This window comes from Ranitomeya imitator, chromosome 6 (assembly GCF_032444005.1).
Source record: "Ranitomeya imitator isolate aRanImi1 chromosome 6, aRanImi1.pri, whole genome shotgun sequence".
Classification (NCBI taxonomy): Eukaryota; Metazoa; Chordata; class Amphibia; order Anura; family Dendrobatidae; genus Ranitomeya; species Ranitomeya imitator.
The window spans coordinates 398,409,533-398,425,921 of NC_091287.1; the positions used below are offsets into that span (position 1 = coordinate 398,409,533).

General features: G+C 44.6%; 1 protein-coding gene across 7 annotated transcripts in view; it reads left to right on the forward strand.

The window, feature by feature from the left end:
* The window catches only part of GATA6 (GATA binding protein 6), a 54,504-nt gene that overhangs the window by 24,150 nt on the left and 13,965 nt on the right, over nt 1-16,389 (forward strand). For all 7 annotated transcript variants that reach the window (XM_069731186.1, XM_069731181.1, XM_069731187.1 and 4 more), the window contains exons 4-5: nt 13,930-14,055; nt 14,354-14,444. In XM_069731186.1, coding sequence (XP_069587287.1) covers nt 13,930-14,055; nt 14,354-14,444 — 217 coding nt within the window. The remainder of the gene's footprint in view (nt 1-13,929; nt 14,056-14,353; nt 14,445-16,389) is intronic.

The window sequence follows — 16,389 nt, forward strand, 5'->3', positions numbered from 1 at the left end:
ACAAAATAAAATAACATTTTACAAATGGTGCTGATGTAAAGCAGATACGAGGGAAATGTTATTTATTAATGGTTTGCTGTGGTATGACCATCTGGATTAAAGGGATAATCATTCAAATTTAGAAAATTGCAAATTTTTTAACACTTTTCTCAAATTTTTGATATTTTTTATAAATAAGCACAAAACATATTGACCTAAATTTACCATTATCATAAAGTATAATATGTCATGAAAAAACAGTCTCAAAATCACTGGGATTTGTTGAAGCATTGCAGAGTTATTACCACATAAAGTGACACTGGTCACATTTTAAAAATTTGGCTCCGTCACTAAGGAGTTAATAAAGCTTGTGGATAGAATTATAGCACAAAATAACATCAAGCTTTCACATATGCATCTTTAAAGCATATACAGGCCCTTTGGATAGATTATCAATATGTGATCAGTAGTAGTGTGTTGAGCCACCTCCCTAATGTTCGGGTTCGGTGCGGTTCGTCGAACAGGGAGGTGTTCTCTGAACTGTTCGTCAAACACCGTCGAACCACATTGAAACCAATGGCAGGAAAACACATACAAACACATGTAAAACAGATAGAAAACACCTTAAAAGGTGTCCAAAAGCTGACAAACTGCTCAGAAGACACAACAAGCATGGAAAAGTCACAACTACATATAGTCATGCGAAAAGAAAAGAGGTGGAGGAGTAAAAGGAGGAGGAGACACTGATATAGGCATGTCATGCCCTTCTAAAATCAAGAAAGGCTGGAGTAAAAATCTAAACTCACTCTACCAACACCCAGACATCTTGACAAAAAAAATAAAAAAAGAAATATCTTTAGGTAGAATGACGGCGGGTCCATTCAGAACACTTTCCTTAGAAGTCGTAGTGGTACCCCCATTGGGAGTTGTGCCAAAAAATGAACCCAATACATTCAGACTAATCCACCATTTGTCATACCAAGGGGCAGGTCAGTAAACGACAACATCGACGCGGAACCAAGTACAGTACTATGTGCTGTACCTCCTTTGATGAGGCAATCAGGCTGGTCAAGAAGTTGGGAAGGGGCACCCTAATGGCCAAAACAGACATTGAGGGGGCATTCCGGTTACTACCTGTGCCTCCGAATAGTGTCCTCCCATTGGGCTGCTTCTGTGAAGGAGCATACTGCATAGATCGCTGTTTGCCCATGGGCTGCTCCATATCCTGCTCACTATTTGAGGCGTTTAGTTGCTTCCTTGAATGTGTTGGCATGGACATTTGTAAGGCGGCACATATTATCCATTACCTCGATGACTTCTTATACCTGGGCCCAAAAGATTCGCCACAGTGTGAAAACACGCGGTAGTCCACCTGTGAGAAGGAGAGAGCTGGAGGGAGAGTGGACACCCCAGAGCCGAGGGGTTAGATTGAGAAAGAAAGAAGGCGGTGTAGCTTGCTTCATGGGTGGGGTACTCTGCTGAGTAGCAGAAATTGGTACTAGGCCCAAAAGGATTTTCTGGGCTAGATGCCGTTACAAAATAGTAGTTAGGTAAACAGGCGGTGTAGCTTGCTTCATGGGTGGGGTACGTTGCTGAGTATCACTAAATTCTACTTGGCCCAAAAGAATTTCCTGGGCTAGATGCCGTTACAAAATCATAGTTAGGTAAACAGGCGGTGTAGCTTGCTTCATGGGTGGGGTACGCTGCTGAGTAACACTAAATTCTACTTGGCCCAAAAGAATTTCCTGGGCTAGATGCCGTTACAAAATAGTAGTTAGGTAATAGTCGGTGTAGCTTGCTTCATGGGTGGGGTACGCTGCTGAGTATCACTAAATTCTACTAGGCCCAAAAGGATTTCCTGGGCTAGATGCTGTTACAAAATAGTAGTTCGGTAAACAGGCGGTGTAGCTTGCTTCGTGGGTGGGGTATGCTGCTGAGTATCACTAAATTCTACTAGGCCCAAAAGGATTTCCTGGGCTAGATGCCGTTACAAAATAGTAGTTAGGCAAACAGGCGATGTAGCTTGCTTCATGGGTGGGGTACGCTGCTGAGTATCACTAAATTCTACTAGGCCCAAATGGATTTCCTGGGCTAGATGCCGTTACAAAATAGTACTTAGGTAAACAGGTGGTGTAGCTTGCTTCATGGGTGAAGTACGCTGCTGGGTAGCACCAAATTCTATTAGGCCCAAAAGGATTTCCTGGGCTACATGCCGTTAAAAATAGTACTTAGGTAAACAGGCGGTGGGTGGCTGGGCTACTCTGCTGACAAGCAGAAACTCTGCAGATGACCCCACCCACCTGGAATTGACGATGGCAACGTCATGTAAAACTCAGCAAGGGGACTAAATAAAAGAGTCTCCATTTTTTCCAAAAATTCGGCCACTTAAGTGGCATCAATTTCGCCAGAGTTTTTTAAAACGGTTGGTGAGGTGATTTTCAAAAATCATCAAGCTTTTAGTCTCCCCAAGATGACACAGGGGTAAAAATGTCCTTGCGGATCCAGGATTTGTTCATCTTGATGAACGTTAGTCTGTCTACATTGTCACTGTACAGCCGCGTGTGCTTATCTGTCAGCACACCACTAGCAGCGCTGAACACACGTTCAGAGAGAACGCTGGCTGCGGGGCACGACAAGATCTCCAAGGCGTGAGTGGCGAGCTCAGGCCATTTTTCAAGATTGGAAGCCCAAAATGAGCAAGGGATCAGATCCACAGTCATGGCATAAATGTTAACTTGGAGATACTCTTGTAATATCCTCTCTAGGTATTGGCTGTGCATCAGAGTTCTTGTCTCCTGTGGCCTTGCAAAGGATGGTCTAAAAAAATCTTGAAACGATTGGAAAAAATTGCTGTTGCTACCAGATACGATGTTACTGTTACGGTTTGAGTGATGACTCGATAGTCCCACAGTTGGCAAGTTAGAACTCAGAGATTGACTACGTGCACCACTGGTGTTTTGTGGAAAAGCAGATGTTAGATTCTGTAACAGTCTCTGCTGATACTCCTGCATGCGTGAATCCCTTTCTATGGCAGGAATTATTTTGCCAAATTTGCTTTTGTACCGGGGATCTAAGTGTGGCAACCCAGTAGTCGGCATTACTTTGGATTCTGACAATCCGAGGGTCATGTTGCAGGTAGTGCAGCAAGAAGGCACTCATGTGTCTTGCACATCCAGGAGGACCAAGTCCTTGTTGTCTTGGTGGTGGCGAGGTGAGAATCATGCTTCCTTCGTCTGCCCTCTCCCCCCAACCTTGCACAACAGAAATTTGATCAAGGTCTCCCTCATCTGATGAGTCTTCCATGCCCAGCGCCAGTTCGTCATCCACTTCTTCCTTGCCTCCTGCACCTTCCTCAACAGTTTGGCTTCTACCATGCGCCCTTGGTAATCCCTCTCCCCCTGCCTCCAATGCCAGCCGCCTTGGTGCTGCCAACCTTCTTGACCTTGGAGATATGATTCCTTCGGCATACAACTCCTCCTGTTCCTCCTCCTCCTCCTCCTCTTGTTCCACCACCTGACTCCGAACACTGTGTAAGGTGTGCTCCAGCATGTAAATTACCGGAATAGTCATGCTGATAATGGCATCGTCAGCACTAAACATCTTTGTTGCTATTTCAAAACTGTGCAGAAGGGTGCATAGGTCCCTGATCTGAGACCACTCCTGCAGCGTGATTTGCCCCACCTCTTGATCTCGTTGGCCCAGGCTATACGTCATAACGTATTGCACCAGGGCTCGTCGGTACTGCCACAGTCGCTGCAACATGTGCAGAGTTGAATTCCACCATGTGGTCACATTGCATTTCAGCCGGTGAACTGGCAGGCCCAACAACTTCTGTAGAGATGCAAGTCGTCGAGCTGTGGGATGCGAACGGCGGAAGTGAGCACACAGCGACCGTGCCCTCTGCAGAAGCCCATCTAGTCTGGGATAGTGGGATAAAAATTGCTGGACAACCAGGTTCAAAACGTGAGCCATACAAGACACGTGTGTGACATTGCCCCGGCGAAGGGCCGCACCCAGGTTTGCAGCATTGTCGCACACAGCCTTCCCTGGCTGCAGGTTGAGTGGAGACAACCATTGATGGAACTCGGTCTCCAGAGCTGACTACAACTCCTCTGCTGTGTGACTCACATTTCCCAGACATTTCAATGTAAACACTGCCTGATGCCGTTGAGCCCTGGCGAAAGCATAGTGAGGAGGTGTGCAGGATTCCTTCTGCGCAGTTACAACGCGGGTGGCATTACCAGACAGGCTTTGGATCCAGGTGGAGGACCGAGAGGAGGCTGAGGAGGCAGAAACAGTGGAGGAACTTGTAGATACAGAGGATCGATGAGCAACTCGTGGCGACGGCAAGACTTGGACAGCAGCCCCTTCTCCTGATGTCGCTGTAGTTACCCAGTGCCCAGTCTGTTGTGAATTCTGTGGCTGAGTTCACTTCTGTGGTCACAAGTGGTATTGCAGTCTCTGGGCTTCCTCCCTCAGGTGTTTTGGTGAGCTCGTTGGCTGCCTTGCTATTTAGCTCCACCTGAGTCTGTCTTCCTTGCTCCTTGTCAATGTTCCAGTGTTGGATCTGAGCTACTGCATCTTTCCTTGGGCCTGCTGCTCTGCTAGATAAGTGCTTCTAGTTTGTTTTCTGTTTTTTCTGTCCAGCTTGCTATTAACTTTTGCTGGAAGCTCTGAGAAGCAAAGGGGTGCACCGCCGTGCTGTTAGTTCGGCACGGTGGGTCTTTTTGCCCCTTTGCGTGGTTTTCGTTTTAGGGTTTTTTGTAGACTGCATAGTTCTCTTTGCTATCCTCGCTCTGTCTAGAATATCGGGCCTCACTTTGCTGAATCTATTTCATTCCTACGTTTGTCTTTTCATCTTGCTAACAGTCATTATATGTGGGGGCTGCCTATTCCTTTGGGGTATTTCTCTGAGGTAAGTCAGGCTTGTATTTCTATCTTCAGGCTAGTCAGCTCCTCAGGCAGTGCCGAGTTGCATAGGTAGTTGATAGGCGCAATCCACTGCTGCTTACAGTTGTGTGAGGATAGTTCAGGTACTGCAGTCTACAGAGATTCCACGTCTCAGAGCTCGTCCTATTGTTTTGGGTTATTGCCAGATCTCTGTATGTGCGCTGATTACTGCACGCTGTGTTGCCTGATTGCCAGCCATAACAGTACAAGGAGCCAATCAATGATTTCCAATAGAGGGAAAAAAGAAATCCTGACATCATTTTTTTTTCTTAGCTCTGTCTTCAGTCTTTTTTTTCCCCTAGACATTAGAGTGCTTCAGGACACAGCTGTGGACATGGATATTCAGGCTCTGTGCTCCTCAATGGATAATCTCGTTGTAAATGTACAAAAGATTCAAGATACTATTGATCAGAAATCGATGCTAGAACCAAGAATTCCGATTCCTGATTTGTTTTTTGGTGACAGAACTAAGTTCCTGAGCTTCAGAAATAATTGTAAGCTATTTTTGGCCTTGAAACCTCATTCTTCTGGTAATCCTATTCAACAGGTTTTGATTATTATTTCTTTTTTGCGCGGCGACCCACAGGACTGGGCGTTTTCTCTTGCACCAGGAGATTCTGCATTGAGTAATGTTGATGCATTTTTCCAGGCGCTGGGATTGCTTTACGATGAGCCTAATTCAGTGGATCAAGCTGAGAAAAATCTGCTGGCTTTATGCCAGGGTCAGGATGATGTAGAAGTATATTGTCAGAAATTTAGAAAATGGTCAGTACTCACTCTGTGGAATGAATCTGCACTAGCGGCTTTGTTCAGAAAGGGTCTCTCTGAAGCTCTTAAGGATGTAATGGTGGGATTTCCTATGCCTGCTGGTTTGAATGAGTCTATGTCCTTGGCCATTCAGATCGGTCGTCGCTTGCGCGAGCGTAAATCTGTGCACCATCTGGCGGTATTGTCTGAGAGTAAGCCTGAGCCTATGCAGTGCGACAGGACTATGACTAAAGTAGAACGGCACGAACACAGACGTCTGAACAGACTGTGTTTCTATTGTGGTGATTCTACTCATGCTATTTCTAATTGTCCTAAACGCACTAGGCGGTTCGATAGCTCTGCCGTTATTGGTACTGTACAGTCCAAATTCCTTTTGTCCATTACCTTAATGTGCTCTTTGTCATCATATTCTGTCATGGCGTTTGTGGATTCAGGCGCTGCCCTGAATCTGATGGATTTGGATTATGCTAAACGTTGTGGATTTTTCTTGGAGCCTTTGCGGTGTCCTATTCCGTTGAGAGGAATTGATGCTACACCTTTGGCCAAGAATAAGCCTCAGTACTGGGCCCAGCTGACCATGTGCATGGCTCCTGCACATCAGGAAGTTATTCGCTTTTTGGTACTGCATAATTTGCATGATGTGGTCGTGTTGGGGTTGCCATGGCTACAAACCCATAATCCAGTATTGGATTGGAACTCTATGTCGGTAACCAGCTGGGGTTGTCAGGGAGTACATGGTGATGTTCCATTTTTGTCTATTTCGTCATCCATTCCTTCTGACATCCCAGAGTTCTTGTCGGACTTTCAGGATGTATTTGAAGAGTCCAAGTCTGATGCCCTACCTCCGCATAGGAATTGTGATTGTGCTATCGATTTGATTCCTGGTAGTAAATTCCCTAAGGGTCGTTTATTTAATTTGTCCGTACCTGAACACACCGCTATGCGCAGTTATGTGAAGGAGTCCCTGGAGAAGGGACATATTCGCCCATCGTCGTCACCATTGGGAGCAGGGTTCTTTTTTGTAGCCAAGAAGGATGGTTCGCTAAGACCGTGTATTGATTACCGCCTTCTTAATAAGATCACTGTTAAGTTTCAGTATCCCTTGCCATTGATATCTGACTTGTTTGCTCGGATTAAGGGGGCTAGTTGGTTTACTAAGATTGATCTTCGTGGTGCGTATAATCTGGTGAGAATCAGGCAGGGAGATGAATGGAAAACGGCATTTAATACGCCCGAGGGTCATTTTGAGTATCTGGTGATGCCGTTCGGACTTGCCAATGCTCCATCTGTTTTTCAGTCTTTTATGCATGACATTTTCCGTGAGTATCTGGATAAATTCTTGATTGTTTACTTGGATGACATTTTGATCTTCTCAGATGATTGGGAGTCTCATGTGAAGCAAGTCAGAATGGTTTTCCAGGTACTGCGTGCTAATTCCTTGTTCGTGAAGGGATCAAAGTGTCTCTTCGCTGTGCAGAAAGTTTCATTTTTGGGGTTCATCTTTTCCCCTTCTACTATCGAGATGGATCCGGTTAAGGTTCAGGCCATCCAGGATTGGACTCAGCCGACATCTCTAAAAAGTTTGCAGAAATTCCTGGGCTTTGCTAATTTTTATCGTCGCTTCATCTGTAATTTTTCTAGCATTGCCAGACCATTGACCGATTTGACCAAGAAGGGTGCTGATTTGGTTCATTGGTCTTCTGCTGCCGTGGAAGCTTTTCAGGAGTTGAAGCGTCGTTTTTGCTGTGCCCCTGTGTTGTGTCAACCTGATGTTTCTCTTCCGTTCCAGGTCGAGGTTGATGCTTCTGAGATTGGTGCAGGGGCGGTTTTGTCACAGAGAGGTTCTGGTTGCTCAGTGTTCAAACCATGTGCTTTCTTTTCCAGGAAATTTTCTGCTGCTGAGCGTAATTATGATGTGGGCAACCGAGAGTTGCTGGCCATGAAGTGGGCATTCGAGGAGTGGCGTCATTGGCTTGAGGGTGCTAAGCATCGCGTGGTGGTTTTGACTGATCATAAGAACCTTACTTATCTTGAGTCTGCCAAGCGCTTGAATCCTAGACAGGCCCGTTGGTCGTTATTTTTTGCTCGTTTTGATTTTGTGATTTCATACCTTCCGGGCTCTAAAAATGTGAAGGCGGATGCTCTGTCTAGGAGTTTTGTGCCCGACTCTCCGGGGTTATCTGAGCCGGCGAGTATCCTCAAGGAAGGAGTCATTGTGTCTGCCATCTCCCCTGATTTGCGGAGAGTGTTGCAGAAATTTCAGGCTAATAAACCTGATCGTTGTCCGGCCGAGAAACTGTTCGTCCCTGATAGGTGGACTAGTAAAGTTATCTCTGAACTTCATTGTTCGGTGCTGGCCGGTCATCCAGGAATCTTTGGTACCAGGGAGTTGGTTGCTAGATCCTTCTGGTGGCCATCTCTGTCACGGGATGTGCGTGCTTTTGTGCAGTCCTGTGGAATTTGTGCTAGGGCTAAGCCCTGCTGTTCACGTGCCAGTGGGTTGCTTTTGCCCTTGCCGGTCCCGAAGAGGCCTTGGACACATATTTCGATGGATTTCATTTCTGACCTTCCCGTTTCTCAAAAAATGTCTGTCATTTGGGTGGTCTGTGATCGCTTTTCTAAAATGGTCCATCTGGTGCCCTTGGTTAAATTGCCTTCCTCCTCTGATTTGGTGCCTTTGTTCTTCCAGCATGTGGTTCGTTTACATGGCATTCCTGAGAATATTGTTTCTGACAGAGGTTCCCAGTTTGTCTCGAGGTTCTGGCGAGCCTTTTGTGGTAGGATGGGCATTGACCTATCTTTTTCCTCGGCCTTCCATCCTCAGACTAATGGCCAGACCGAACGAACCAATCAGACCTTGGAAACATATCTGAGATGTTTTGTTTCCGCTGACCAGGATGATTGGGTGTCATTTTTGCCGTTGGCTGAGTTCGCCCTTAATAATCGGGCCAGCTCGGCTACCTTGGTCTCTCCATTTTTCTGCAATTCTGGGTTCCATCCTCGTTTCTCTTCAGGACAGGTTGAGTCTTCGGACTGTCCTGGTGTGGATTATGTGGTGGACAGGTTGCAGCAGATCTGGACTCAGGTAGTGGACAATTTGACCTTGTCCCAGGAGAAGGCTCAGCTTTTCGCTAATCGCAGACGCCGTGTGGGACCCCGACTTCGTGTTGGGGATCTGGTTTGGTTATCTTCTCGTCATATACCTATGAAGGTTTCCTCTCCTAAATTTAAACCTCGTTTTATTGGTCCGTATAGGATTTCTGAGATTCTCAATCCTGTGTCTTTTCGTCTGACCCTCCCAGACTCCTTTTCCATACATAATGTATTCCACAGGTCGTTGTTGAGGAGATACGTGGCACCTATGGTTCCATCTGTGGAGCCTCCTGCCCCTGTTTTGGTGGAGGGGGAATTGGAGTATATTGTGGAGAAGATTTTGGATTCTCGTGTCTCTAGACGGAAACTCCAGTATCTGGTCAAATGGAAGGGTTATGCTCAGGAAGATAATTCCTGGGTTTTTGCCTCTGATGTCCATGCCCCAGATCTTGTTCGTGCCTTTCATGTGGCTCATCCTGGTCGGCCTGGGGGTTCTGGTGAGGGTTCGGTGACCCCTCCTCAAGGGGGGGGTACTGTTGTGAATTCTGTGGCTGAGTTCACTTCTGTGGTCACAAGTGGTATTGCAGTCTCTGGGCTTCCTCCCTCAGGTGTTTTGGTGAGCTCGTTGGCTGCCTTGCTATTTAGCTCCACCTGAGTCTGTCTTCCTTGCTCCTTGTCAATGTTCCAGTGTTGGATCTGAGCTACTGCATCTTTCCTTGGGCCTGCTGCTCTGCTAGATAAGTGCTTCTAGTTTGTTTTCTGTTTTTTCTGTCCAGCTTGCTATTAACTTTTGCTGGAAGCTCTGAGAAGCAAAGGGGTGCACCGCCGTGCTGTTAGTTCGGCACGGTGGGTCTTTTTGCCCCTTTGCGTGGTTTTCGTTTTAGGGTTTTTTGTAGACTGCATAGTTCTCTTTGCTATCCTCGCTCTGTCTAGAATATCGGGCCTCACTTTGCTGAATCTATTTCATTCCTACGTTTGTCTTTTCATCTTGCTAACAGTCATTATATGTGGGGGCTGCCTATTCCTTTGGGGTATTTCTCTGAGGTAAGTCAGGCTTGTATTTCTATCTTCAGGCTAGTCAGCTCCTCAGGCAGTGCCGAGTTGCATAGGTAGTTGATAGGCGCAATCCACTGCTGCTTACAGTTGTGTGAGGATAGTTCAGGTACTGCAGTCTACAGAGATTCCACGTCTCAGAGCTCGTCCTATTGTTTTGGGTTATTGCCAGATCTCTGTATGTGCGCTGATTACTGCACGCTGTGTTGCCTGATTGCCAGCCATAACACCAGTCACCAACATGTAACGCCCCTGTCCATGTCTACTCGTCCAAGTGTCTGTGGTGAAATGCACCCTGTCAAACACAGAGTTTCTCAAGGAAGCGGTGATGTTGTGTGCGATATGCTGGTGTAGTGCAGGCACAGCTTTCTTTGAGAAGTAGTGGCGACTGGGCATCTGGTACTGGGGCACTGCGACGGACATAAGGTCTCAAAAATCCTGTGTCCACCAGGTGGAAAGGCAGCATTTCTGTAGCCAACAGCTTGCAGATGGAGAAATTCAACCTCTTAGCTTTGTCATGGCTAGGAGGAAATGGTCTTTTACTTGTCCACATCTGAGGGACTGAGGGCTGACTGCCGTGCTTAGACGGAGTTGAGTAGGGTGTCCCCGGCAAACTGCTGGTCTGTGAGGAAGGTGCAGGTGGAGATGTTATGTTGCCTTGATCAAAATGTGGTGTTGATGTCGGAGAGCGCTCAACACCAGCAGGTGTTTCCACTAGCAAATGTCCTGATGACCTGCCAATCACACTGGCTGTTGCGGGTAAAGAGGTCTGCATCCAAAACCATGTGCGACTGCTGTCCCCACAGTCACAGAGGATGAAGAGGACATGGATGCACTTGATGGGGCAGACTGTGGTTGACCCGGCCCACTAGGCCGCATTGTAGCACAGTGAGATTCCCACTGCAACTTATGCCTCATATCCATGTGACGGTTCATGAATGAAGTACTCAAGCTAGTGATTTTTTTGGCCTCTACTGAGATTTTGATGACAAATCTTACAGACAACATGAGTTGGGTCATCCTTTGCGATGTCAAAAAATGCCCAGGCTATGCAAGGCTTAGAGCCCGTGCGGCGACCTTAAGAGCCACCACGACTTCTGGTCTGAGGCACAGTTGGGGTTGAGGATGCAGTTGTTGACATGTTACTCTGCTGACGTGCAGACACTGCTCCAAGGCCCAAAACTAATAACTGGATTAGATGCAGTGAAAATAGAGATACACAGGCGGGCTACTCTGCTGACGTGCAGACACTGCTCCTAGGCCCAAAACTAATAACAGGATTAGATGCAGTAAAAATTGAGATACACAGGCGGTGTAGTTAGTTTCACAGGCGGGCTACTCTGCTGACGTGCAGACACTGCTCCTAGGCCCAAAACTATTAACTGGATTAGATGCAGTGAAAATAGAGATACACAGGCGGTGTAGTGAGCTTCACAGGCGGGCCACTCTGCTGACGTGCAGACACTGCTCCTAGGCCCAAAACTATTAACTGGATTAGATGCAGTGAAAATAGAGATACACAGGCGGTGTAGTTAGTTTCACAGGCGGGCTACTCAGATGACTATCAGACAATGCTACTAGCCTAAAAGGATTGGCTGAGCTAGATTACACCAAATGCTGTGACAAACACTTGCACAGCACTGGCACAGACCTGCCTGGCAAACAGTGCTATGAACTGCTGTAACCTACCTTGAAAAGGGCTGATATTACAACTAGTCCCGACTCCTCCCGACTCCCTAAACCTATCTCTCTGACAATTCGCTCCAAAAAAACACTCTTTGTCTGTATAGCGCCCACAGCAGCAGCAGTGCCGTCTAACACTAAGGTGCAGCTGTGAGGAAATGGTGGCGATGGGGCAAATGGCTGGTTCTTATAGGGCAAGAACATGTGACATACACAGCCAATGACACATGCCCTTGCTTTTGTGCATCACATGCACATTGCTGTGTGTGTGCACACTGCTGATAGGCTGAGAGACTGCACCGCCCCACTGCAAATGCGGGAAAAAAATGGAGATCGGCGTTATTTCAGCACAGATCTATCCCCCCGCCACCCCCCCCGCCCACTATACACTGAAACAGTCTATTAACAATGAGAAACAGTTTTAATGTGCAATTCAAACGAGACTTTTGCTGAACGAACAGTTATCGAACAGAAACTCGAACAGCCAAATTTTAAGCAAATTGTTCGGGTTCGTCGAACGACTCGAACACCGCCCAAAACAGCTCGAATTTGAGATTGGCGAACAGTTCGATTCGAACACAGCTCATCTCTAATCAGTAGACACTTTCCTTTCAGTAGAAAAAAAGTGTCTGGTCAGATTTATTGTGAACATTGGGGCTCATTTGTTGTGCAGATCACCTGAGGTTTCAGAGGTTGGAACTCCTCTAGTCAATCATTGATGGTCTATCTTATGAATACAGGATGGATAAGCCATCTGTATGAAACCGGTAGCCTCCTTTCTGATAGTGTTTGACCCAGGCTGTAGTTTGTTAAAAAACAACAATCCACACATGACATGACACATGATGGAATATAGGCTGAACTGGATGGACAAATGTCTTTTTTCGGCCTTACTAACTATGTTACTATGTTACTCACCTTCCCCGGGTCCTCTCCACTGTTGCTCCTTGTGTCTGGCATATGTCATGACATCAGTTCAGCAACCAATCTGAGCTCAGAGTCTCTGTCCATGTAGGCACGGAACTCTCCCTTCTGAGCTCACTGATTGGCTGCCACGCTGGAGACAATGTAAGCAGCAACAGAGACTTACCGTGGACCCGGTGAAGGCGATTTCAGAGCTGATTGTTGTTTTTATTAAAATGCTGCCAAAGTCAAACATTATCTGAAAGTGGACAACCCTTTTAATTGCCCAGAGAACCCATTGATCCATTAGTTGTATGGAAAATGTTTTGCAAAGCCACCCAGAATGTTGTGATTTCCATATTCTCTTGGCTGCCTTTTGTCCAAAATCTTACAAATAAACAGTTGATGGTAAATTGATATCAGTATAGAGAAGCATACGAAGATATAAATTGAAGAACTGTTTATGTTCCCGTATTTACCCTGAAATTGTTTTAACATGTCCTTTTGTAACTTTGCCATCATTATTGAACCCACTTACCTTTATGTCTGTAAGGGACTCATTGTCCATTGTGCGCTCAGCACTCATAAAGCTGTGTTAGTTTTGTTATATGACTGCTGTACCTTGGCTCCAAACGGCTGGATATAGAGTCATAAAGGGCTTATTTGTAACGTGGACCTTGCTGCCAAAAGTTCACTCGTAGTTTGAGAACGGATTAAGACGAGATCACACATTGACCATATGGCATTTATTATTCTGCGCTTTTGAACAAGCTGCCTACTTTTTGTCAAATACAACATAGTTATTAACGTGTAAAGCTCATCCTATAGTAATGTTATAGAAGCAAACTGCTACATACACTACCACTCCTTTATGACATTTCTCTGACGGGCCAAAAGCCACCACCTTGATAGAAATTACATTGGACATGGATTACAAAAAAAAGTCTGAAACATAAACACGTTTGCTTCAATTCTTACTGTTTTACGGTGTTGGAGTTGTGACTTCTTTATGCTTTTTGCATCAATATTCATCAAAAGACTCTAATGCTGGAATCCCAATTGTTTTTCTTCCCAAAATAAAGGGGCCTTAGACCTAAGTGCAATACAATTTGGGGGGTTTGTCAGACAGAAGTTCATCAATACATGTAAAATTATGGTGGGCAACATCGGCACTGAGAGCACCTGCGGTGCCATATTTTACCTGGATTCACGGCTCAATGATTGCATAAGAAGTTTTACATTACTGAATCCAGATCGATCCCTATCTCTTCTTTATTACATTTATAAGGACCTTTATCTCTGGTGTTTGAAAACAACCATTAACTTTATAGATCGAGATAAGACATCTTTAATGTATTATTACACACAGGTGCATTGATCTTTTTTTTACTGTGGTTAATTAGATTTACAAGAAATATGTAAGACCGTGGCAACTAATAGTTCAACAATTGCCTTATTAGTCAGTTAAAATTTATATCTTAGGTTTTTTTTTATACACAGCCGTCTTCGAGGAGAATTGGACTGTCTTGTGCCAACTGTCACACCACAACAACAACATTATGGCGCAGGAATACGGAGGGCGAGCCTGTATGTAACGCCTGTGGCTTGTACATGAAATTACACGGGGTACGTTCCACTTTTTCTTACAATTTTCACTTTTACTACAGGTTCTAATTGGGCCAAAAGAGCATGTAGTATTTTGTGGCTGTTAGCTCTTTAACACCAATGTAAAAAGAAGAGAATAGAGAGAGCTGTGTAAGTTGGGGCATCTAGGACCTCCCCTGCGGTTCCTAGAGGCGTGAACTGCATCTATCAGATATTTTTGGCATCATTTTCAGTTGTAAATCTCTAGGACGGACATAAAGTGGGACATTCCTTCTTTTATGTATTTAGGAAGAATAATTTTGCATTCCTGATATTTCAGGTTCCTCGACCGCTCGCTATGAAGAAAGAGGGAATTCAAACTAGAAAAAGAAAGCCAAAGAATCTAAACAAGTCAAAGTCCTCTAGTAATGGTAGGTCACACATCACGTGCATAAAAGCATCTCTATAAGCAATGGCACTTATAATTTTTCTATATTTGGAGCCTGCGTTCATTTCAAGCTTTTTTTTATATACAGCTCTGGCAAAAATTAAGAAAACTTCAAAATGTTCAGTTTGTCTGATTTTTCTCTTTATAGGTATATTTTTGAATAAAATTTAAATTGTTCTTTTAGTCTATAAACTTCTGACAACATGTTTCCCAATTTCCAAGCAATAAATTTGGTATTTTTTTTTCTGAAAAGGAGAAACGGTAAAAAAAAAAAAAAACAACCCAGTGCTTTCAGACCTCAAATAATGCAAAGAAAACAAGTTCATAATCATTTAGAAACAACAATATTAATGTTTTAACTCGGGACGAGTTCAGAAATCAATATTTTGTAGAATAACCATGATTTTTAATCACAGCTTTCATGTGTCTTGGCATGCTTTCCACCAGTCTTTCACACTGCTCCTAGCGCAAAAATGTAAGCAGTTCTTCTTTGTTTGATGGCTTGTGACTATCCATAATCCTCTTGATTACATTCCAGAGGTTTTCAATGGGGTTCAGGTCTGGAGAGTGGGCTGCCCATGACAGGGTTTTGATGTGGTGGTCTCTTAATTTTTGCCAGAGCTGTAAATGTAAAAATCTCATGGATCTACAAGGGAAGTGTCTGCAGCCAAAGTCCATAAATTACATTTCTATTCTATTCTATTCTATTCTATTCTATTCTATTCATGGGCAGACATTTCATTGGTGCAACCTGTGCAGCTATACAGGGTCCCAAGAGGTAAGGGGGCCCATTTCTACCTGCAAATCAGGGGCAATCTTGCATTTTTAGGAGCTGTTGGGCTACAAAGGTTCTTTTATATTGTTCTTGCACAGGGGCCTTTTCATCCTGTATCCACCGCCAGTGATTCTATTACTATATTTTTATCCTATTTTGAATTTCATCAGTCATTTTACATCATCAAGGTGTGCATTGCCAATACACTGCATTTCTCTTACTGATCCATTAAATCTTTTTAGATCATATCTTAAAACAAACTTATTAAAATAAGAAAACTACAGTAATTACTTTTATTTTGTTTTGTGCTTTTTACATCTAGAAGTACATCTTTTTATCTTTACAACAAAAAAAATTCTTAGTGTAAAAACAACTCTTTATTACAATGAGGACCCCATAGCTAGAAAGGTAGAACCACAATGGAAAAAGTCACTATACAGTACAGTGTGCTTGATAGTAATACGTTAATATGCTTCATCAGGGCTGGCCGTTCCATTCTTTAAAACACCACCCCAGAATTTTTTTTTAAATTTTACAGCTGGATTGGTGCTTTTGGCCTAAGATCCCTGACCTCATTCTCATACTTACCTGTCACGGTCTTCCCCTTTTATCGCCGCCTCTCCCGTCAGTCTCCGGCAATTTCTGACCTGCTGGATTGCTCTAGAGTTTCATGGAGCGACCCGGAGGCAACACAACTCAATACAAGTCTATCAGAGTCTATTGAGAACCTTGTTTTGGCTTTCATAGACTTACATTGAGAGCTGGTGACCATTACTTCTGACTCCCGGACAGTCAGAAGTTGTGGTCACAAGATGGTGGGTGGTGCTGAAAAAGCGTGAAGACACCTGAGGGTGAGTATAAGAACGTCGGCACAGTGCTTACATTTAAAGCACCACTCCAGTGCTGAAACAAAAAGCTGCAATGGTGCTTTAAATGTATCACTATGATATATACATGATGCTGCCACAAGAGAAAGTTGTCTGTCTACATTTTCTATTGGCAATATTTACAGCCAACTTCAGAGCCCCCAGTTCAATGGAAGGGGAAGAAGGCAAATTTCCTTTAGTGTGAAACCTTTCAGGCTCTGTTCACAATGTGCATTGGAGGTTCCAATAGGAAGATGCAACACAAGTCCTGAAATTTGAAGTAGGAA